General features: G+C 36.9%; 2 protein-coding genes across 2 annotated transcripts in view; one reads left to right on the top strand and one right to left on the bottom strand.

Moving 5' to 3' along the window:
- LOC111640784 (extracellular matrix protein FRAS1-like) overlaps positions 1 to 5,726 on the bottom strand; it is a 57,134-nt gene extending 51,408 nt beyond the window's left edge. The window contains exons 1-2 of the mRNA XM_023386844.1: positions 5,577 to 5,726; positions 2,943 to 2,974 (exon numbers count right to left, since the gene is read on the bottom strand). Coding sequence (XP_023242612.1) covers positions 2,943 to 2,974; positions 5,577 to 5,640 — 96 coding nt within the window. The 5' untranslated portion in view covers positions 5,641 to 5,726. The remainder of the gene's footprint in view (positions 1 to 2,942; positions 2,975 to 5,576) is intronic.
- Positions 5,727 to 9,179: 3,453 nt separating this feature from the next.
- LOC111640787 (uncharacterized aarF domain-containing protein kinase 5-like) overlaps positions 9,180 to 23,786 on the top strand; it is a 39,667-nt gene continuing 25,060 nt past the window's right edge. Inside the window, exons 1-3 of the mRNA XM_023386847.1 lie at positions 9,180 to 9,928; positions 19,046 to 19,295; positions 20,024 to 20,164. Coding sequence (XP_023242615.1) covers positions 9,669 to 9,928; positions 19,046 to 19,295; positions 20,024 to 20,164 — 651 coding nt within the window. The 5' untranslated portion in view covers positions 9,180 to 9,668. The remainder of the gene's footprint in view (positions 9,929 to 19,045; positions 19,296 to 20,023; positions 20,165 to 23,786) is intronic.

The raw sequence follows: 23,786 nt of genomic DNA, 5'->3' as shown, positions 1-23,786 counted from the left end.
GAAAACGTCATCTCCAAAAAAGTTTGTTTATTTATTGAGAAAGAAAAATAAGTCGAAAAGAAAACGATGCTGGGTGAGAGAAATATTAAAATCCGTAATTACAACACGTAATCCATTGCGTGAGAAAGTTTCTGTAGCCATCTCGAAAACAACAAGAACCACGCGACAACTGGCGGGAATAGGATTGGTGCGAAAAAGCTCGACAGTTCCGAACTTCGAAGCGATTGGCGAAATGGTAAAATTCGCCGGAAACGACGAATTTTACCATTTGACGGAAACGTCGTGTCTGGCGTGTTATTCGCTCTGTTTTTTCGCTTTCGCTAGCGAATCGCGTTCAGTGTCAACTAAACTAAACGATCGTACGTTAAGATCGAAGCATTTAGAAATGAGTCCGAATTCATTTTGGATAACAATTACCAAGGAATATCCCAATATAGGATTCGAAGCGTTTAATATTTTATTGCAGTTTTCCGCGTCGTATCTCCGCCAAGCGGGATTCTCTACACTCGTAAATATTAAAACAAAGAAGAAAGACTAAAGGCCCTGGAAAATTAGACGAGGATACGTCTCTTAAAAACACCACCTAATATCCAGGAAATATAAAACACCATCGGGCGCGTACTTCGCATTAACTTCACATTTTATCACCACATACCTTTATAATAATAACTTTTGTTTCGAATGTTTTTGTGTTGTTTGGAAATAAACTTACTTACTTTTAAAAACTTTTATTTTTTTCAAAGACTTCTCATCCTTCGTATCTTTACTAACCGTAAAAAACCAATAATAATAATAGGGGTGTCGCGAATTTTGTTTAGTAATATTATCCGACCCCCGATCAACCCGCCGCGTTCTGGTCGGCAAATTCAAATGTCCTCTAGCGCTACAATATTTGGCTACGTCTCGGCTACTTTATTATTATTTTTGTTAAATTTTTGCATTTTAGCTGGCAACATTGGCTCGACTACGAAAGGGAGGCCAGTATTTAAACGTGCGACTAAATATCCAGATGGCGCAAAGCGCCGATTGGTCAGGCGAATGACGTCGACCCACCGAAGTATAGATTATATTTTGTGGTGGTGGGAACGAATGGTGACAAAATAGATTATTTTTTTTAGTTGTTTTTTTAGTATAAAGTGAAAATACAGCCGATTTTTTTTAACCTTTAACTTAATACTTGATTTTTATGCACATCCGAACCAAATCGTACACAACAGATCATTTTAATAGCGCGATTAGTGTTTTAAATTTACGTGCGCAGATAATAAATAACAGAAAATTTATACTTTGTTACAGATATTCATAAAAACTTCGAGAAAGGACGAAATTTATAATTAAGATAAGTCAGAATTTGTCACACGCATTTAATACAGTTAGACGAAACAATAAAATTAACTAAGTTTTGTATACCTGTGAAAGGGAAATTTTAACAAATTATAAAGTTTAAATGTAAAAGTCGTCCAATAATTTTGAATAAAGAATATTCTCCATAGATTACTCTTATCACGAGTTTTTTTAATGTTTTAGTTAGAATGTTTGCGTAGTAAACTATTTTTTTAATCCTTTTTATTTTTTGTTAAAATAATACTACCGTACTAATGAATAACTATTTGTAGATGCCTGGTATGCGCCGTATACCCGGCGGCGTAGAAAAATATATATCCGGTGTCTGTATTTAAGTTTCCACAGGATTTGACTCGAAAAGCAAACCAATGGATTAGAGAATTTGTAGAAAAAATAAGTTGTTATTTAAAATGTTTTAACAATTATGCATTAAAAACTATGAATTATGTTTAGGTGAAAATTATATTAAATTGTTAACTAATCTGCATTTCCACTTAGCGTATTCTGTTGTAATATATATATATAAAACATTAAATACAAGTTTCTGTAAGGTTAAAAATACTGTATTGTCTAATAAAGTATGTAAAGAAAAACATAATTTGCAACTTACATTTGTTGTTTTTGACTATTTTATTATTATAGTAAATGTACAAAAAAGCTTACAAAAATACAAAAACAGATAAAAGTTACTTGTTGATGTCTCGGCATTAAAATCTTTCATATCGCGCAATTTTATGTTAAAATTACTGCAAAATTTTCAATTAATGTTAATACACACGAGAGCTAGTGAAATTATAAGCGCCTTTTATCGAGTTTTAGATGAAATGTCTATAACTATTATATAATGTCTGTCCGCTCTCGCAACAACAACAACAACAATACGAAGTTTAGGCTAGTCACTCGACATTACCGATTTTCGTAGGTTGACGTCATTCGGCTGACCAATCGGCGCCTTGTGCCATGTGGATATTTAGTCGCGCGTGTATTTAAACCAGGCTTAATTTTCTAATTACGAGCGGTGGCTCGTTCTGTCAGCGATAAAATAATTTAAAAATAATTTTTAACGATACAATAGCCACGATTATTATTTAAGAAAAAGGATTAACGTCGATGAAAATTCAACGCCAAGTCGGTTAATAGCTATACCAGGCATGGCTAACGAATTTACGTTGCCCGCCATCAATATTTCAAAACAGGTCGATGAAAAATTCTGACGCCTAAAACAAAAAAGGTCAACACCTCACCGCGCGTTTAGCGTTAACCCTCCATTACAAATCTCGTAAGTACAGCGTAGAGTGTCGATAAAGCGCGACGATGCGAAAAATGTATCTGTAATCTCTATCTACGATTCAGTGTGTACGGGGTGACACCGCCACGAAATCTCGCACCGCCTCGAAATCTTCCTAGGGCAGCCCCGGGTTGGGGAAGTAGAAAAGTTTTCTTTCCAATCCGGCCCGGGGAGAAAACTGTCGGCCACCCGCGCGCTACGCTAATAATGTATTTTTTCATACTTTTCGGTTATCCGACCAACCCCGGTCGGATAATCGATGCTCTACTGTACATAAGGGGTAGTAGAAAGGGGAAAGAAAGAGACTCACCCGGAAGTAGAGATGGCCGTATCTACAGATACCTGAAAGAAAAAGAAAACGATTAGTGGCTGGAAACTTCCTTCCGGTAAGCGTTCCTTCCTTCTCGTCGTAATACACGGGAAATGCCAATCGCATTCCGGCAGTTTCCGCCAGTACCCGCGTTTATTTCGTTTAATTCGAGACCGGGCTGGAATTGGAAGAAGGGCAAGCGGTCGGCTTTTAAATGCCTTTGTCTCCGTCTTATTTTAACTGCCGACGAAACCGCTTTAAAAAAAGGGCATAAAATATGCGTGAGCGTCGACTTTCTTCGTCTTTACCTCGGGACGAGGTAAAGACGAAGAAAGGAAATTCGACGCGTCGAGGAGCGTGGATGCCGTTGTAGTAGATTTTGGTGGTTAAAGGTGGAAGGAGCCAGTTCCGTCTGGTAGCGGTTCGACTTAATCGCCATTTTATTGGTTATTGACAGTTACAATTTTTTTTATAAATGGGACGGCGCCTAACTTCCCACTGCCATAAACTTCACCTTCCGTCCGGTTTTATTGTTTTCTGCCATTTTTTCTAGATAAATACGTACGCAATTTATAAACCGCGTGTCTATTTACCGTAAAACGTGGCCGAACGGCCAAACCCACGGGCGGTAAAATTCCCCCGTTAAGGGAAGCGCGTATTGTCCTCCCCTCGACCTACTTTCTCTTCCCTTCCGAGAAAGGAACGCCTCCGTCTTCGACTTTAACCCGGAAGGAGCAACGGATCCTTCCGACATTTTAGCGGCGCGGGGCCGGTAAACACGCGCGAAAATCGAAATAAGCCGATAAAAACGTCGGCCGGAAAAAAGAAAGGTTTCTTCCATTATTAAAAAGACTAGCGGATGAGCCCGGCGTTGCTCGGGCAAAAAGTAACCACAGCCCAGCTTACCCGTTTGCACCGGGTGCGACAATTAGTTCTCCCCTCTTTCGAAACTAGTTTGAAAAATTTTACACGGGTCTAAAAACGTTCGATTTTCCGCAAAAAACCGCATATAAAAGAGTATAGTAAAATCCTTAACTCTCTCCCTCTCCTCCGCGGGGGAGATTTCGGAAAGTCCCTTTGTGTACATTCTCGCCACGTCCCTAACTGCCTACCAAATTTTAATTCCATTATATTATAAGATAAGGCGTAAAAGTGGCCAAATAAACCGGCGCCGACGGTAAGTTCCCATTACAAATTATTAACCTATCGGACACGACCTAGAAAGCGGCGTAGTGTGGAATCCGATTCCTCGGATTCGGCGGGGGGGGACATTCGCCACCCGCCAGTTGGTAAAGACTAGAAGATACCGCGCGGAGGAGGACAAAAGAGCGGTGGGCGGCCGCGGGCCGGGACGGGTTTTCACCGTCTCCGGCGGAAGGCGGGGAAAGGGGCCCGACCGCGGAGTGAAGAAGATGGAATCGGCGGTTTTCCTACCCGGGCCAACCGCAAAAGGATCCGGCGCTTCCTTACCTTCCCCGCGGGAATCTATTCGGTAGCTTTAGGTTTCCCCCAGCCGTCTCCCTCCCCCGTCCTTTCCGGGTAGCCGCGGAAAGTATTTAAAATTAACGGATTTCGGTCGGCTGGGAGCATCGTTCTTTCCGTGTAAATCCGGCGGCCCGGGCCCGAGAAACGGGCGGAATCCGTTAAAATTCGGATCGGGGTCCGAAACGGGTGGCCTTTGGGGCGTAGAAAAGACGGAAGAACTTTTCGGGAAGGGAGCGGCGGGCGGCCCGCCTCGGGGTGCGAATCGTCGGGCGACTTCCGTCCGGCTCCTTCCTCTTTCGGCCCGGAAGTTTCCGCCGCGTCGAATTTAATTACTTCGACCCCCACCAGGACCTAAATAATTAAACACGGGGCCGGGACGCCGGATTTTCCCTTCCGGAAGAAATGGCTTCCGCCGAAAGTCGAGTCCGAAAGGAGACGAAAAACCCGGTCCGAAGGCCTTTTACCTCTCGTTTATAATTTACCGACGGCCTTCTGGAAATTCTCTCGCAACGAAACGGTCCGAAAAGGCGCCTTCCGCCTCTTGCTCCTTCCAAGCCCGGACGGGGACGCTCTGGAAGAAAAACGCCGCACCGGTGGCGCGGTCCGCCCGGCGCGCGGAGGGAGACCCGAGAAAGGCCGAGGGAAGAAGTTCCACCGGGCCCGGGCCCTTCCGCACTTTTACCGGGCAATTACGTCGCACTCCCCGGAAAAGTGGGGCCGGGACCGCTCCGGACCCGAAAAGTACCGCGGACAGAAAGGCGGTGGTCTCGGCATCCGAGCGCTTGTCGGCCGCTGCGTCTTCTGCCGGAAGAAAAGCGCCGGCACCCGGAGAGGAGGCCGAAGTTCCTCCCGGGCGGGAAGACGAGGTCGTGGCGTTCGACCTCGGACGTGGCCTCCCGGCCGTCTCCCGGCCCGACGACCGAGGAAGAAGGCATCGACTTACATCCGTCCGCGTTCCGGGAAAGGACAAAAAGCGGCGAGTGGGCGTCCGAAAAAACGCCCGCTTTCTAATTAGGGAAAGACGACTCGGCGTAATCGACCTCTCCCGTCCCAACAAAGTCGTTCGTCTCCCGGACCCTTGGGGGGAAAGAGGCCGGATCCTTCCTCCCCTCCGCCCGAATTCCATGGAGGAAGACAAAAGGTACTCACCCGGGTCTCGGCGATGGGCGCGGGCGGCCCACAGACACAGCAGAAGAAGGCAGCGCGTCCACATCCCCCGCCGCTTCCGGCGGAATCCGTCCCGACGCTCTCCACTCCTCCGGACCACCTCGGCCTGGCCACCTGGCGACGAACGTCTGCGCCGCGCCGCCGGTCCGGGTCGGCGCCCGTCCGCCGACGGCGGCGGGAAACTTCCCCTTCCCGGTCGGCCGATTCTTAGGGGCGTTGGTCGATTACCCCCGCATTTTTCTGGGAATTTTTACTCTCTCTCTCTCTCCTTTTTCGGAAGTCCCCTGCAAGCGGTTATCGCTCGATCGTCGGTACAAACGAACGCACCAGAAATTTCCAATTATAATGCGTCCGCAGTATAAAACTTTACCAAATAAACTCCCGTCCACCTCTCCTTCGACTCTGTCCCTCCCTCTCTTCCGGCGGAGGCCTTCGCCTTTCGTTTCCTTTTCTGTTTTCTAACACAAGCGCCCGAAATAAAAAGCGGGCGCCCGAGCGGGGAAAGTCCCGTGGCCTGGGGCCGGCGGGATCGGCCCTTCCCGGAAACCGGGCGGGGCCCCGTCGGTTCCGGCTGCCGCTGGAAATGAGCGGCCGGAGAAAGGCCCAGCCGGGCGAAATCTCACCGGGCCCGGCGGCCGCCGAAAGCTCGTCGGCCACGGTGTAATTTCCTCTTTTAAATGGTGCGGTGGGATGAGAAAATCGGGCCGAGGCGGCAATTTGTGGGGAAACGGCGCGAGAGAATATTGGAGTAGAGACGGAAATTTAGTCGGGAAGAGAAAGATTTGGTTGTCGAGTGCGGAGAAAGAAGCCGGTTGCCGCCCGGAGATCTTTCGGTAAAGAAGAAAATTTGCCGAAAGATTGCTTTTTGTCTTTTCCACCAGGGCTGTGGAGTCGTGGAGTTTTGGTGTTTTAGCCGGAGTCGGAGTCGGTATATTTTTAGGCCAGTCCACAGCCCTGCTTTCCACCAAATGGCATCACCCTCTCCTCTCCTTCGAAATTCGCCGCTAAATTATAATAGGAAGACGAGTTTGAATTATTCCCCGTCACTAATCTCGCGCCTCTTCTTTCGGAGACGAAATTCTACTAGGTTGGGATTATCTGCGCGCGCAACACGGTGTACAATTGTACCGGTTTCCTTGTCTTTTTTCATTCATTAATCTTTAATAACGTAACATGAGTTATATCCCCTGATATCGGAATGCATAATCAGGGATTGTTTACAATAGTCAAATTCAATAAGTACGTACAATATGTGAGAGAAAATAATAACACAGACAAACATAGTAAGTAAAATGCAGAGAGGGTACAAGAGCAAAATATAAAGATAATACATTAATATAAGTGTGATTGGTTTCCTTTTCTGTATCAAATCTGCCCGACATTAATCGGGATGTTTGTTTGTTCGCTGTACACCCCTAGGTCGTTCGAGCCATGGCCACCCAGCTCGGCCTCAAAATATCAATTATTTTCTGTCTACTTTTCATTTCCTAAGTCACGCGTAGCGCCATCTGTTGGCAAAAGGTTAACAAAATGATAAACTAAATACAGTAGAGCGTCATTTATCCGAATCAATTGCAGACTGGGGTGGTTCGGATAACTTATTTTTCGGATAACGATTCATGTACGAAAAATATATTAATTTATCCCGTGTTGAAATTTCTCTCCGTTGCGTGTCGCTGCGCGTTGAATTTTCGTCGATGTTAAGCCTAACGAAGACTATTGTATCGTTAAAAATTATTTTTTTATTTTCTACAAACAAAATAAATTTATTGAAAAATATAAAAACAATAAAAAAATATACTTTAGAAGTTAATTTAGTATCAAAAACGTAAAATATTTGAGTAGCCCGAGAAATAGCCGAAGATTGCGGCGCCACAGCACCAGCGAAAATTTAAATTTGCCGACTGGAATTCTTTCGGATAAATGACGCTCTACTGTATATCTATACTAATATTACGAAGAGGTAATGTTTGTAAGTTTGTATGCAGCGGGTAATCTCCGAAACTACTCGTCCGATTTCAAAAATTCTTTCACCAATATTTTAGAATGGAACTTCCGGGTGGACGTAGGCTGTACATTATTCCGTTAAACATTCGTATAAATTAAAATATGTCATCTAGGTTTAAGGCTTTCATGTCCAACAGATGGCGCTACGAGTACGACGCCCTAAGTTTGCTTTTCTGCCAGGATGAACTAAAGCAGTTTACCTTCTATCTATCCATATGAATAAAAATGTAACGTTCGTTTGTTCCTACCGATTCCTTTCAAATTTTCACACAACGCCGCATTCGAATACGCGCGTTTTTATATAATATGTGTCGAAATTTCCCCCACTGGGGGAGATGGACGGGATTAAGGCTTAGCGTAAAGAACTCCGCTTCTATTTATACTATTTTACATGCGGTCTTTTGCGTTTTTGATCGCGTTTTAACAGGGTACTAAGAAGGGATTTTTCGAAAAATTATCCCCCCACGGGGGAAGTGTTATACATTTATAATAGACACATTTTGAGCCACAATAACGCGTGACCGGGTCTGTTAGTATCTTACAAAAACCATGGTTTTAACACAGACGCGGTATATTATTACCGTAACGGCACGTAGCGCCGGGCTGCCCGCAGTCGAAAGCGTTTTAGCCAGGCCCGCAACGGGGCGGCCGAGTGGCGAGGGACGGGCCAAAGCCCGGAAAATTGCCGGAGATTTTCGGACCCTTCCGGAGTTCGATCCCGACCGCCGAATACGTAGTGTAAGATAGAGAAAATACCAAATCGAATAATAAGTACAAAGAATCAAAGTTTAACACGGTCAAATTCAAGTATAAAAATTACACGAGTTAACAATCGTAATATACATTTATCACTGTTGGTTAGCTTCTTAGGAAAAACTTTTTAAACAAATAGGAAAATTGCATTGTCAAACACTTCGGATTTACAACAGTAGGTGATAGCAGTTGGCTTTGGTCGAAGACGGACAGAATGCATCCGTTGGCTTCCTCGTATTTTAAAACCACTTACTAAGTACGAGCGTTAAATAAAATGTTAAATCTTCATTTATTCTTTTGTCTTTTATATTCATTACTTATCGTTTTTAGTATTAAACGCTATATTTGTTCTCAATAAAATGTATTTTGGAGTGTCTACAACGAATAAATTGGATTCGTACGGAAATAATTGCCCGGGATTTGGCCGATTGTTTACGAACGGAATACGGACGAAAAGCGAGTTATCGCCGTATATATAATTACTAATTGCCGCCGGGCACCGGGACCTTAATAATCAATGTAAACATAATTTTAAACAAAACTGCGCAAACGTTTTGCCTTTTTACCATTTAATTAAGTTGATGAAATCCTTGTTGGAAAAATTTAAATGGCAATTTTTCGAAAAGCGAAATTCTTGTCCTTTTAACTTGGCGGTTTTGTGGTGGAAGAAAAGCGCAAAATGGAAACCGAGAGCCGAATAATATACAAAGAGTACGAGTTTTTTATGGTTTTTTTTAATTAAAATCATTTTTTCTTCTTTTTTGAAAAACCAGTTTATTTTTATTGCGTAGAATTGTAGAGAATTTTTCGTTTGNGACGTACAGTACACTTATTAAATCCGAAAATTCTACAGTAGTTTACATTTAGTAGTAATTTAATAATTAATTAAGAAATGATTTAATATTTTATCGTATTTTGTTATTTGAAAGATCTGTCGTGTTGAAGTAGAGGGCTTGCTGTGACGTCACATAGAGTCAAGGTCACGCTAACAAATATACGGGATCTGGCTATCCTTGTAGTTTAAAGTCCTTGCGTCCATCCAACTCACCATTGAATAATATTTTGTATATATACTGGTACATTATATTCATGTTGGTATTGTTAATGGATTCAATAAACTAATGCCAACCTGCGGTTAGCATGGATTACGTTACATAATATAGAAATTCACAATTTTAACTTGTAAAAAGTCAGATTAGAAAACCCGTATTAGGTTCAATTCGATTAAATTTTTATTTTCCAGAGGGCAGCATATAACATGTTTTCGTTGAAGTTATCACATGTTTTACACGAGTGAAAGTCACGTTCATATCCATGTATCTATACAGTAATAAATTTGCAAGAATTCAACTTTTTAAGAATTCATTTCGTATTTACTTCGAAAATTTTACTCAGAGGAATTTTACCAAAACTCATTTAAAAAGTAATTCAAGATGGAAGTCAAAATATATAATAACAGGAGGATTGGTATCAATACCTTTGCTCTATTATCATTTTATGTTAACTTCCGTACAAAAACGTAATGTTCGTACTTCGATTGAAGGATTTACAAGATTTTGCAGGTATTTAAAACTGTTTTAAATTAAGAAATAAAATACTCGTTTATTCTATGCTTTCTCACAATTAGGGTGACTACCCCTCCTGTTTTTACACTTCATCGCCAGACTTTGGGTCTTATGATAATTTTTCTGGGTTGCACTGATTTTTAAGCATTATTAAATAAATTAATAATCAAATCTACAAGCATGCTCTTCTTCTTTACTGGAGTTGTCCTTTTTTTTGTGCTTGTACAGTAAATACTCGTGTACAATACTCCTAAGGAAATAACATACAAGGTCTGTTCAAAAAGTATCGGACCTTTGGTCGGCAAAAATAAATTTATTGACTTTGAGGTACAAAACCCTAATCTCCTTCAAAGTAGTCTCCTTGGTAATGTATATACTTCTCCCAGTGTTCCTGCCATTGCTGGAAACACTGCTGGAACGCATCTTTTGGAATGGCCATCAGCCGGTCCGTCGCATTCCGCACGATGTCTTCTCTCGACTAAATTCGGGTTCCTTTTAGCGGCATTTTCAGCTTGGGAAATAGCCAAAGGTCCCACGGAGCCATGTGGGGAGAGTACGGAGCATGACGACCCACAGGAGTATTGTGTTTGGCGACGAAAGCCCGAAACAGATGCGCAGAATGGGCGGATGCGTTATCACGATGGAGCTGCCAAGTTTTGATCAACTACAGATACGGTCATTTGCGTCGCACTGTATCGGAAAGACGACGAAGGACCTCCTGGTAGTACTCCTTTGCGATGGTTTGGCCTCATGGTGCGTACTCACGACACACCACCCCACGAAAGTCGAAAAAACTGTCAACATGACCTTTGATATTGCTGCGGACCTGCCGCGCTTTTTTTGGCCTCGAGGATCGTCCCCGAAAGCCTGCTGAATCTTGCGAATGGTTTACACTCGGGTATCGCCATGGTTTTTGGCAAAATTTCATGTAATATCGCTGCTCACGCTGTTCAGTCATTTTCCACCTTAGTGGAATCCGACGAAAGCGCACTACATGACCTCACTCATAGGCCGATTGCCAACGACTGACGCTTCCTGCAGGCGGGAAAAAATTCAGGGCTGTGCATGACTTCCCCTCCACAACTCCACCGAAGGAGGCCTCTCGCGCATCATTGGTTTATGCGAAAAAAATAAAGGTCCGATACTTTTTGAACAGACCTTGTAAATACATAAAGCATTTGGTGTTACATGTTCTGGATAATGGCACCAGTGGTTAACTGCTTAATGCTGCTTGGACTTTGATATTTTTTTATTACAATATGTAATAACACAAAAAGCAAAATTTATATATGAAAATAAAGTTTGTTTTATACTTGTCATAAAAAAGAAAATATATATTATTAGATCTTTGTTTACATTATGAAAATAAAATAATTTAATCTTGGGCTGATAACTTAGTAATCGATTGGCAGGTTGCAGGATCATTTACTGGGTTTTTCTTCATTGAGAACTTCACAAATGTGGCAACTGTGAAAAGATAAACTAAATAATAGGTATTTTGTAGAAAACATGCATCATTATTAAAACTTATTCGTTAAATTATAATTCCAAGTATATAATACAAAAATGATTAAATGAAATTACAAGTATAAAAATTAAAAAAGAAAAACTGATTGGTTGTAAAAAAAGATTTAATTTCCATATATAAAATGTCTTATTGAAAAAATTAAAAAAAATTAAGAAAATACAAATAATACCAGAGCATGATAATACTATTCAAAAAATTTAAGATATAGTAGTAATAAAATATGTGAAAATAATTTGAATAAAGTAGTAGTTTTAAAAATTTAATTGCAGTTGTAAAGAACCAAAACATACATAGGTGAAACAAGTAGACAATTAGATATTCAAATTAGAGAACATATAAGATCAAATAAGTTCAGCAATAGCTCAGCAATGTAATTCCAAAGGTTGTAAAATTGTAAAATACTATCATAATTATAAAAAATGAAAGAAATGCAATAAAATGTTGATTTTACAAACATTTAGAAATAATTAAATTAAATACTAGAATTAATGATAATGAAGGATTGAAAATTGATAAGTGGTGTAGATATCTAAATACATATGTAAGAATCAATAATTCTTACATATGTATTTAGATATGTAAGAATTATCAATATAAATGGATACGATTTATATACGTATATCGATATGGGCCGACGTATCGATATACGTCAGATCGTAGTTTTGGCTGCAGAGTGAAATATAGGGACAAACACGTCCATTTTTATATATATACTAACTGCAAGTACCCGCTTCGCTGGGCTTTTATTTATTCGTACATTTATATGTAAGATAGTTTTTTTTTTCTTTTTATATAAAAGACTGTTTATCTTTCTGTACATAATCTTTCTCTGATTCAATGTTTTTCCCTATAATTTTCAAGTTGCTTTTCTGTCTGATTATTTCTGCTTCGTTGATAATTTTCTCATAGCAATGTTAGATGTACTTCTCTTTCTTTTGTGGTTTCATTTCTCTGCACCATCTTTTGCCTTTGAAATATGATTCAAGACCGCAAAAATTCTTTCTTATGCTTTGGCATTGTTTTGTATATTTTTACTTTTCACATTTCACTGTTCAATTTTCATTTTCTACTTTTTTCTATTATTTGTACACTTTTATTTATGAAAAATCAACTGAAGCACAAGCGTCACACGTCTCCAAAAGTCATTCCCACATAACAGTCTTTGACTATTCCAAAACATTTTCGACTATTCGAAAACATTTAAGATTAAGATTAAGATTACATTATAGCCAATCTTACCCGTTTTCACAGAATGCACAAATTAAGTTTCTCATTTCCAGATTAATTAGAGAATTTTTATGAGTCTAAAAATATGTTAGATTTCCCGCAAAAACGCAAAAAACTGCATCTGCGCCTGTAAATCTTGCATGCTACTTTATCTTAACACTTCCTTTGTTACTCAACACTTCTATTGTTAACATTTCCATTCTTAACACTTTCATTGTTAACACTACCATTGTTGACACTTCCATTGTTACACATTTTTGAAGTCAACCACTTTCAACCCCCATATCTCCCACACCTTTACAGCTATCGAGACGCAATCACCATAGTGCACGATGGGAGACTTGGGGCTATTACCACACACAAACACCATTCATGTGCGATGTGTAGTTTTGGCTGCAGTGTGAAATATAGGCACACGCACGTCCATTTTTATATATATACTAGCTGCAAGGACCCACTTCGCTGGGTTTTTATTTGTTCGTACATTTGTATGTAATATAGTTTTTTTTATATATAAAAGACTGTTTTTCTAAGTAATCTAGAATCTAGCTGCAAGGACCCGCTTCGCTGGGCAAAAAGTAACGATAGTGAAGATTAAGATAATTACATTATAGCTAATCTTACCCGTTTTCACAGAATGCAAGAATTAGGTCCCCCGTTTCCAGACTAATTAGAGAATTTTTACGTTTAGTCAAACGAACTATTTTCAACGTTTCTGGAACGTTTACAATCGTTCTATAATCGAACCAATATTCGAATTTTATGTTCGAATTTAATTCGAACAAAACATTTGAAATAGAAAGCCACTTTCAACCACTTTCAAGCCCATATCTCCTGCACCCTTATACCTATCAAGACGCGACCACCCTGGTGCACGAATGGAGACTTGGGGATACTACCACATACAAACACCATTCACGTGTGATGTGTAGTTTTGGTGGAAAAGTGAAATATAGGGACATACATGTCCATTTTTATATATATACTAGCAGGTTGGCCCGGCGTTGCTCGGGCGAAAGTAACGATAGTGAAGATTAAGATTATTACATTATGGTCAACCTTACCCATTTTCACAGAATGCAAGAATTGGGTCCTCCTTGTTTTTGGACTAATTAGAGAATTTTTAAATGGGTCTAAAAATATGTTCGGTTTCCCGCAAAAACGAAAAAACTGCATCTGCGTCTTGCACGTCGCTTTCTCTTAACAATTCCATTGTTATGTAACACTTCCATTGTTACTTGACACTTCCATTGTTGATGGAACTGTTAAGCATTAATCCTGTCTCTCTCCCCTGTGAGGAGGAATTTCGAAAAATCCCTTCTTAGTGTGCGTTCTCATGAAGTACCCTAACTGTGTAGCAAATTTCAACTTTCAACNAAGATGCAAAGCCAAATTTGTATTTTATGAATATGTAAAGTCTGTTATTTTTTTATACACAATCTCTCTTTTATTGCTTTTTTGTTATTTCTTGCTCAACATTTTCTTAAACCAAGTTAGTAAATGGAAGGAAATGTTTTCCCTCTACATTTTTCTTTTTGTCTCTTGCCTTCTGTCTTTCACTTGTTATTCGTTATTCATTCTTCACCATCACCTCTGTCCTTTGAAAAAAATGTTTTTTTCTTATTTTATACTCCAAAGCCAATTTGCAGAAAATTTAATTCACCACTCAATCCTAGACATGAAATAAATAGTCATATCTAGTGAGATTTGCAAAAACTTGCAGCTCTCTTATTTTTTCTGTATACATTATTGTAACAAGCAATATCATTCAGTGTATACTCATATTCTCTGCTGTAACTTCTGTTTTGTTATCATATATAATATTATATTATAATCCATATATTCACAATAAATACTTGTATATATGCTCATTGCCATAAAAATTAGCACACCAAGAAGGAGTTGAACAAAATTGTAATGGTGATATAAGTAAGTGATTACAAAATGAAAGCAAAAGGATCATTTATTGCAGGAAAAATTACAAATGAAAGAATGTTCTAGTACCCTATTGGGCCATCTCTAGTGTGAATACAATAGATTTAATATCTTGAAATTTAGTATTAAAGAATATTAAAAAAAACATCTACATTAACTTAATATTTAATGATTTTAGAATAATAATTGTAAATAAAAAATAATTCTAATCAATTTTCTGCTGTTAATGTTGTTTTAGCAGCTATCATAATTCTTTTTTTCCAAATTATATGATTTAAAATATTTAATGTATTATTTATCAAAATAATTTACAAGGTCTGACCAAAAAGTATCAACCTTATTTTTTTCTTTGCAAGTATTTGCAAGATTAGGAGGAGACAATGTTGTTATCTGACATTAGACTCTAATAAGTGTGTTAATTTTAGTGAGCCTGTCCTATTCTGCAATCACTATCAGTTAGCCATGACAGTTGCTTATTTATACAGTTGTCACATTAGTGATTAAGTGAAAATGGTGGAATATGATGGGTCCTGATTTCATGAAGATTATAATCAAACATAAGACCTGGGTCTACAGGTATAATCTTGAGACAAAGGCACAATCTTTCCAGTGGAAAGTGTCATGTCCTCTATGGTCAAAAAAGCACAGTAATCATGCAGCAATGTGAAGGTCATTTTGACCATTTTTTCAACCACCAAGGTGTAGTTCATCACGAATACACTCCTCATAGACAAACTGTGACAAAGGAGTAATACCTGATTGTTTTATGTCGCCTATGAGATGGTGTTAGGTTCAAGAGACCATTCAAGCAACTGGTTAATTCATCATGACAATGCTCTGGCCTAAGGATAATAACTCATCCAGATACATCTTGCAAAACACAGTATTGCACAGCCTTCTTATTCCCCAGACATGGCTTTGGCTGACTTTTTGGCTCTTTCCCAATCTCAAAAAGCCACTCAAAGGAAATAGAATTCAGGACATAAGTGATCAAGACTAATGTGACAAAGACTTTGAAAAAATGCTTCCAATATTAGAAGCATCACTGGGAAAAGTGTGTAAACTCAGAAGGACACTACTGTTTGAATCTAATAGATTCATAGATGTTTTTTCAAACCCTTAATAGATACATAGGGGTTGTTTTTTCCTAACCTGAGGTTAGGAAAAAAAAACTTTTTGTACTTTTTGATCAGACGTATATATAATTGTATACACTTTAATATAAAGTATTGTTAAAAGTGTAATAAAAAAACCATAAGAAAAGATAGAATGACCTTTATAGATAGAGATGCCATTTTCAATTTCTAGATAAATATGGAAAACTTAAATGAAAGTTTATATATGTTTCATTAATAACTTACAGTTTAAATAAAGAGTAAACAAATTATCAGCTTTTTAATGAAAAAATTTCAAACATTAGTGAAATCAAACAAGATAAAGGAAAACAACACAATGATCTCACCAGAAGCTAGTATATGTCAATTTTCTGAGGGGTGTCAACTTACACTTTTTCAGAGTTGATAGTGACACCTCATGATGCCTTTCCCTTGATTTTTAGTTACCTCTGAGGAATTCGCATCTTTGAATATGATGGAGAATGGCCAATTTTAGTCAGCTGTCACCCGTTTATCATCATCTTACTGCTAGACTCATATACAAGACTGCATTATTGCATCTACAAAAATGCTCAAAAGATTCATTAGTAGGCATAACCTGCTTGGTGTCAGAAATTTCTGAGTGTCATCATTTACTTTCAGCAATAAGAAGGTTCAAAGACCGCAGAAATACCACAACTGGATGCAATTAGGCTATCCACGTTGCCACATGTGCAAAGACTATTGGAGTGAAAGAAGAAATTAATACAATTTTCTTAGTACTTTCAGAAAGTCTAGCATCAAGTGATAAAATTCACAAATAGCATAACTTAAAAATTCAAAAACAACTAAAGTAAACATTTCTCATCATGTTTAACATAAAAGTTGTTGATATATTCTATTTTGACTTGAACACTTGCTAAAAAATATTATTTAGTCAAAAAAAAATTGTTTAAAACAAATTCAATATCTTGAAAATATCAACAAGTTATAAATAACCTACATAAATCATTACAACAGTAAAAGAAGAAAATAATTAATGTAAGCATTATTAAAACACAAATTTGGTTTCTTCACAATTTAATTAAAATAATCAGAAAACAACATAAAAATACATTGCTTTAATAACAAAATATTTCCAAACAATAATGTAAACATATACTCACATCAGATCTTTCTTTGTAGGTATTGGCAGAGTTAGTTTTTAGTTTTCCTTTCACTTCTGTCAGAACTGCCACAGTGAAATTTACAAATCATAAAATTCAAATCTGATGACACTGAATTTGTGTACTAAACAATTCTTAATTTATTCCAATGAAAGGTTAGAGACATGAAGAATAAAAATTTCAGTTCTGCCAAGTGCCTTTAAAGAAAGAATTGATGAGTTTGTTTTGAGTTTGTCATTTGGAATTATTTTGCCATTGAAGAAGCATTTTTGTTAAAATTAAGATGCAAAGCCAAATTTGTATTTTATGAATATGTAAAGTCTGTTATTTTTTTATACACAATCTCTCTTTTATTGCTTTTTTGTTATTTCTTGCTCAACATTTTCTTAAACCAAGTTAGTAAATGGAAGGAAATGTTTTCCCTCTACATTTTTCTTTTTGTCTCTTGCCTTCTGTCTTTCACTTGTTATTCGTTATTCATTCTTCACCATCACCTCTGTCCTTTGAAAAAAATGTTTTTTTCTTATTTTATACTCCAAAGCCAATTTGCAGAAAATTTAATTCACCACTCAATCCTAGACATGAAATAAATAGTCATATCTAGTGAGATTTGCAAAAACTTGCAGCTCTCTTATTTTTTCTGTATACATTATTGTAACAAGCAATATCATTCAGTGTATACTCATATTCTCTGCTGTAACTTCTGTTTTGTTATCATATATAATATTATATTATAATCCATATATTCACAATAAATACTTGTATATATGCTCATTGCCATAAAAATTAGCACACCAAGAAGGAGTTGAACAAAATTGTAATGGTGATATAAGTAAGTGATTACAAAATGAAAGCAAAAGGATCATTTATTGCAGGAAAAATTACAAATGAAAGAATGTTCTAGTACCCTATTGGGCCATCTCTAGTGTGAATACATGATGCGATATGGGCTGGCATGGAGGCATACAGATGTCATAGGGTGTCCTGCAGCATCTCGGTTTACTGTTGTTGCAAGCGGTCCTCTAGTTTGGTCAAACTCTTAAGCTGTCTCACTTGGTGTCCCTGCCATGAGAGGCAACACATGTGGTTGCAGATACCGCTGGGCTGTCATGGTCCCTTGGATCACTACTAGAGATGACTGGCTGTTGTACATGATGGCACCCAGGTTATCATACAAACTGTGGGGATGATGTGCCACTCCAAAGCATAGGAATGCTCTGTGGTGAATGCCTCGATCGAGGCATTCACCACAGAGCCTCCAGACATGAACACAACAGTCATCAGTGCCCAAAATGAATCTGGATTCATCACTGTAAATGACCTGGTTCCATTCTGTTGCAATCTAATCCCATTGGGAGTGACATCACTCCAAACGGTGACAATGGTGGGTGGCACCAATAGCAGCACACTTAATGGCCATTGCATTGCCAAATGTTTCTCACCCAGGCACCTTGAAATGGTACAGAAAGACACAGGGATCTGTAATGATGTCACCACCTGTGTCCGAATGGTGGACAATGATATGGTCAGCTGTGTGCACGCTTGTCAGAGTACCAGCAGTCCTCTCAGCTAGTGGTCTGCTGAGGTCATCCTGAGCCTGGGTGCTCTTGTCAGTGTGTGTGTAAGCTCTCTCTCATCCACTGGTCCTAACAGTGTTGTAAGAACGGCCTAGGTGGCGGGCTATTTGGCAAGATGACCATCTGGTATCTCTCTCATCCCAATGATCCTTCCCCTCTCAAACTCTGTCAGTTGTTTATATGATTTTTGATTCAATGTAAAGGCATCTCTAGTGATACAGTGTCCTTCTGAAAGAGGTAAACTACAGACAGGATGGATGCCTTTGCATGCATTTTTTGTAGGTCAAGGTGGATGCACTTTAAAGCCCTCTGCTGGCATTACACAATGAGCCACCATGCTATAATTCTAATCATTTCCACATCTACTTGGGACTTATCTGCATGCCAAGTTTTGAGATATGACAACTTTTTCTTGATATGCTAATTTTTATGGCAATGAGTTTTTATTATCAAGATTTTTAAAAAATATAGCAGAATATTCAGATTATGAATTTTATTATATTAATTATTAATTTTAAGTTTTTATTAAAAATATTCTGTTTTAATTATTAATATATTTTAAACCATTGATAATCTATGAAAAACAATGATTAGATTAGATTATTGATTAAATTAAATAATAATATTTCCTCTAATGTATACTTACAGGAATCTGAAGAATATATTAAAACTATAAAACTATGTCATAAAAGAGGAGCTGAAAATATTCTGGTTGGTTGCTTAAAAAATGGAGGTTTATATATAAAATTAGGACAAAGTTTAGTGACTCTTAATCATATTTTGCCTATTGAATATACTGAAACACTATCTGTTTTACATAATAAAGCTTTAGAAAGAAAACCTGATGAGGTATTATGTTTTTGTTTAATAAAAATAATAGTTAGTTTAAAAAATTAATTATAATTTAGAATTAAAATTTTATTGGTTTTTTTTATAGATAACTGAAAGTTCAGAAATTAGATTGATATTAGGCATCAAATAACTTTATGTCGTAACTTAATAAAATGATTTATGTAAAAATATTAATGAATAGCAGTAGTCTGTGAATTTTAAATCTCTTAACACTCTGAAAATTTGTTCTACAGGGTGTCCACAAAGTCTGGGTACATAAGGATTAACACATACTTTTAAAACAAAATAATTTTATTTGATTCTAATATTAATAAATAACATTTTCAATATGATTTCCATCATTTTCAATACATAATTTGATGCGCCTTGCAAAATTCTGGTGAACTCAATTAAATAGGTCTGTATTGCCGTCGATTTCAGCACACTGATTGGTAATGGTGTCCACAAATTATGGCACATCAAATTATGTATTGAAAATGATGGAAATCATATTGAAAATGTTATTTATTAATATTAGAATCAAATAAAATTATTTTGTTTTAAAAGTATGTGTTAATCTTTATGTACCTAGACTGTGGACACCCTGTATTTATGTCCTTGGACACAAAAATGTTTTTACTTTTGAGGTTACAATGGGAACTTTTCTTTTTACAGATTTTATCTCAAATGGATTAATCCAAATTTTGTCCAATTTCATGTTTAAAGAATTAAATTAAATTTTTCAGTTGCGAGAGTTGTTTATTGAAGAGTTTGGAAAACCACCTGAAGAAATATTTTCCGAATTTGATATACACCCTATTGCTGCTGCAAGTTTGGCTCAAGTTTATAGAGCAATTACTTTTAATGGAGAGGAAGTAGCTGTTAAGGTATGTTTGTGATAAATTCCATATTTGAGGCATGTCACTCCAAACTGTGTCTTATCAACTTTTTAAAATTTTTTAATCATCTGTGCTATCCAATTACTAATATAAAGAACTATCATAATAAAATGTTCTTATTGTTCAAAAACAGTATTATAGCATTCTACATGTTGATTTATAAATTAAGGTTAGCATTGTAAAGTTTAAATTTGTAAAAGACTATCAAATACTGAAAATTATGCAAAATTGAATAAGATATGCTTTGGAATGACACACTTCATATATATTGGATTTATGAATAATTTATCATTTTAAAGTTTTGCTTTACTTTTAAAAAGTTTACAATGCAATTTTAAATATCTAATGAGCAATTATTTCCAATATGCCAAGTTGCAATTTTTAATCTCCATTTAATTTTCAGAAATTACATGACTTCCAGTCCAGACCAGAAATTTACATATAGTTAATTGGTTTCTCCACCCTCAAGCTTTCCATATGTGATCTCAATTTTAGTGGTATCTTGCCCCTGTAAATCATGCTTCTGCTGATAACAATCAAATCATTCTGGTCACATATCTAATTAGCTCCATTCTCAAGAAAATTTTGAATTGAAATAACATGACTTCCAGTCCAGACCTGAAATTTGTATGTAGTTAATTGGGGTCTCTGGCCCCTAAGCTTTCCACATTCGGTCTCAATTTTCATCTATTTAATCCTGTTTTTGAGATTAATGAAGAGCAGACAGGCTGACTGATAGATGGACAACAGGAATGTGTAGGTCTGCAATTTGTAAATTGCAGCCCAATCACATCTAACTATAATATAATATTATCAACCAGATTTCAAAACAGTAATAGGACTTATTACACTGGTGTAGTTTCCATTCAGTGAATAGAGGAAATCTTATTCAGAAAAATCAAAACAAAATATCTTTATTTTAGTGTTGCAACGAACAGTATATTCGGCCTCAGGCCAAATACCGAATATTCGGCCAGGAGCGTGGCCGAATAGTTGAATATTCGGCTTGATTAACGCAAGTACAAAAATTGGCACGCAAACTGCATTATGGCAAGATCCCTGCTCTCTATTGGCCCGCTGTCACTACGCTTTGCAATCGCATTAATTCTTGTCAGTTGTAGCGGACAGACGAGAGCGTCATGGCAGTATGTGATAAATGATGATATCAAATGTGAATAACAATGAAATGACCTACACATATAAATAAAGGAAAAAGAACAGAGAAGGACCGCAAAGTGAAAATGTGAAAATAAATATGAAATTGAGTTGATAACATAATCAAACAAGTGGAGGCAGCTTATTGGTGTAAAATTTGCAGTTGTCAATGCCAAACAATTATTGTCATAAACTTCGGAAAGCTAAATGCTTGTAATGAAAGTCACTTAGCATGCATGGGCGAAAGCCTGGGGCCGTTCGGGCTACCAAACTGTCTCGAATCTATGAAATCATAACTGTGACTTATACCGATGTCCTATCTGTCTCTTTTCTCTGTTATCACCAGGCTATGAGTCACGTAATTGTAAAATGGGAAATCTACGATGGAAAAGTGATGAATCAAAAGGATCGTGAGCTCGTATTATGATGTATGCATAGGCATACGTGGACTAGAGCAATAAAGGAAAGAGAAAGGGAAGAGCAAAGATGAGTGCTTAAAAAGAAGGATAGGCAGGGTCAGACCCTCAGATGTGCGACAATTCTCGAATGAATAGGTGTGTACGTGTGCTGATCTTTGTAATTATAAATTGTGAATACAAGTGACTAATATTATGTTCTTTTTTATTTTGTGCATGTTATAAGTTATAAATAAATATAAACGAACAACACTAACTTAATAACATTAAATCTAAATACCAAAATGATTAATTTACTGTGTTTTTGTTATTTCTTACTCCTGTTTTTAGGTATTTGGCTGAATAGTGATTAAATATTTGGTATTTGGCCGAATAACGAAAAATAGGCCAAATACCAAATAGTAACCGAATATTCGTTACATCACTACTTTATTTTCATCTGATTTTTTGTTTTGATTTTTGAATAAGATCTTTTCTATTTGCTAAACAGAAACAATACCAGTATAATAAGTCCTATTAATCAACAAAGTCCAATGTAGACGAATATACAAAAAATAAATCAATAAAGTAAGGACATATAGACAAAAAGAATTAATATTCAAAACAGTAATTTTACAATATTTTTAGTGATTATCTATTAAGAAAATTTATCATCTTATATTTGTTCTGTAAATAAAATTATTGTATAAATTATTTTATTTAAAGATATAAATTATAAAAATCAAAATTCTAATCTTATTTTTAAAAAATCAAATGTGTATTATTGTGTGTGACTTCTGGTACAAACCAGAAGTCACGTTACAGTTTACCCAGTCAAATACAACTGGGTGATTGGTTAACAAACATAATCCATTCCAAGACTTTGTTTGCTATCTGAATTGTTCGTTAACCAATTATTGATTTACCATAAGTTTGTATGGGAATTTGATTAATTCATCTGGAGACCCCAAAAAATAAAAAAATATATACTTTCTTACTACGTTTATTTATATGTAATAATAAATATACATATATACACAGACTTGCATTTTTATTAGTTATGTTTTTTTGTTTGTGGGGGTTAAATAATCTGTCTAATGTTGATTGCATTTCTCTCTTCTTCAGGATTTTCAGAATTAATAGCATTGTAATTGTAGAGATCCCCAAGCCTAATAACCTCAACCTGGTTTGTATTAGTGATATATGTGCCGGATATCCGTATCTGTATTTGCGGATATCTGAGGGGAAAAAAAAATTTGTATCCGTATCCGTTACTTTTTAGCGGATCTTTAACGGATCTTTTATTTTAATGAATTTCATTACTTATATGAAATTTTAAAGATAGGTAGCAATAAAATACTAATAACTTCAATTCAAATCACTTTTTATTTCTTAAAATCACATATTTGGCACATTCACATTGCAAAAATTTTATCATGCAAAATTAATTTACTATCATAAAATATTTCCATATTACACTACTAAATTTTTTTGTCGACATTGTTTTTATTTTAATTTAATTCAACACTCCAAAAATACAAACGTAATCTATTCTATTCCGTGTCACACTAAACTATAAACAAAAACATGCGCAGTGCAAGTCAAAACATGTCGCGTTACTAATGCAAAGCATCAACTATCAGTCCAAGGTCACATGCACTGGCGCCAACTGAGTACGAAAGTTGAGATCCGTATCCATATCCGCGGATATACATTTTTAACGATCCGGCACATCACTAGTTTGTATGCCATTCTAAGACCGTTGATCTGACATCCCCCACTTCAAAAGATCTTTAATTAATAGCAGATATCGGCATTAATCCTCTTTTTCATAATAAAACATATCTTGCCAAGTTTCTTGGTGTTCTTCATTTAAGAGTTCTTGGCGTTCTTCTGTCATCAGATCAGTTTCAGGTTCCATTATGAGCTCTTCAATGTTCTTTATTTCTCAGAAGTAATTTTTGTTACTCCTTTGGCTGCATGAGTCTTCTTGATTATACTGTATCTTTCTTAGATAAGATTGAACTGCCCTCTACTGTAGTTTTTTTCAAGCCATACTG

Source organism: Centruroides sculpturatus, unplaced genomic scaffold, assembly GCF_000671375.1.
Source record: "Centruroides sculpturatus isolate CEXI.00-Female unplaced genomic scaffold, Cexi_2.0 scaffold1478, whole genome shotgun sequence".
Taxonomy (NCBI): Eukaryota; Metazoa; Arthropoda; class Arachnida; order Scorpiones; family Buthidae; genus Centruroides; species Centruroides sculpturatus.
Note: the sequence above shows the minus strand (reverse complement) of the source record. Positions and strands in the feature narration are given on the sequence as shown.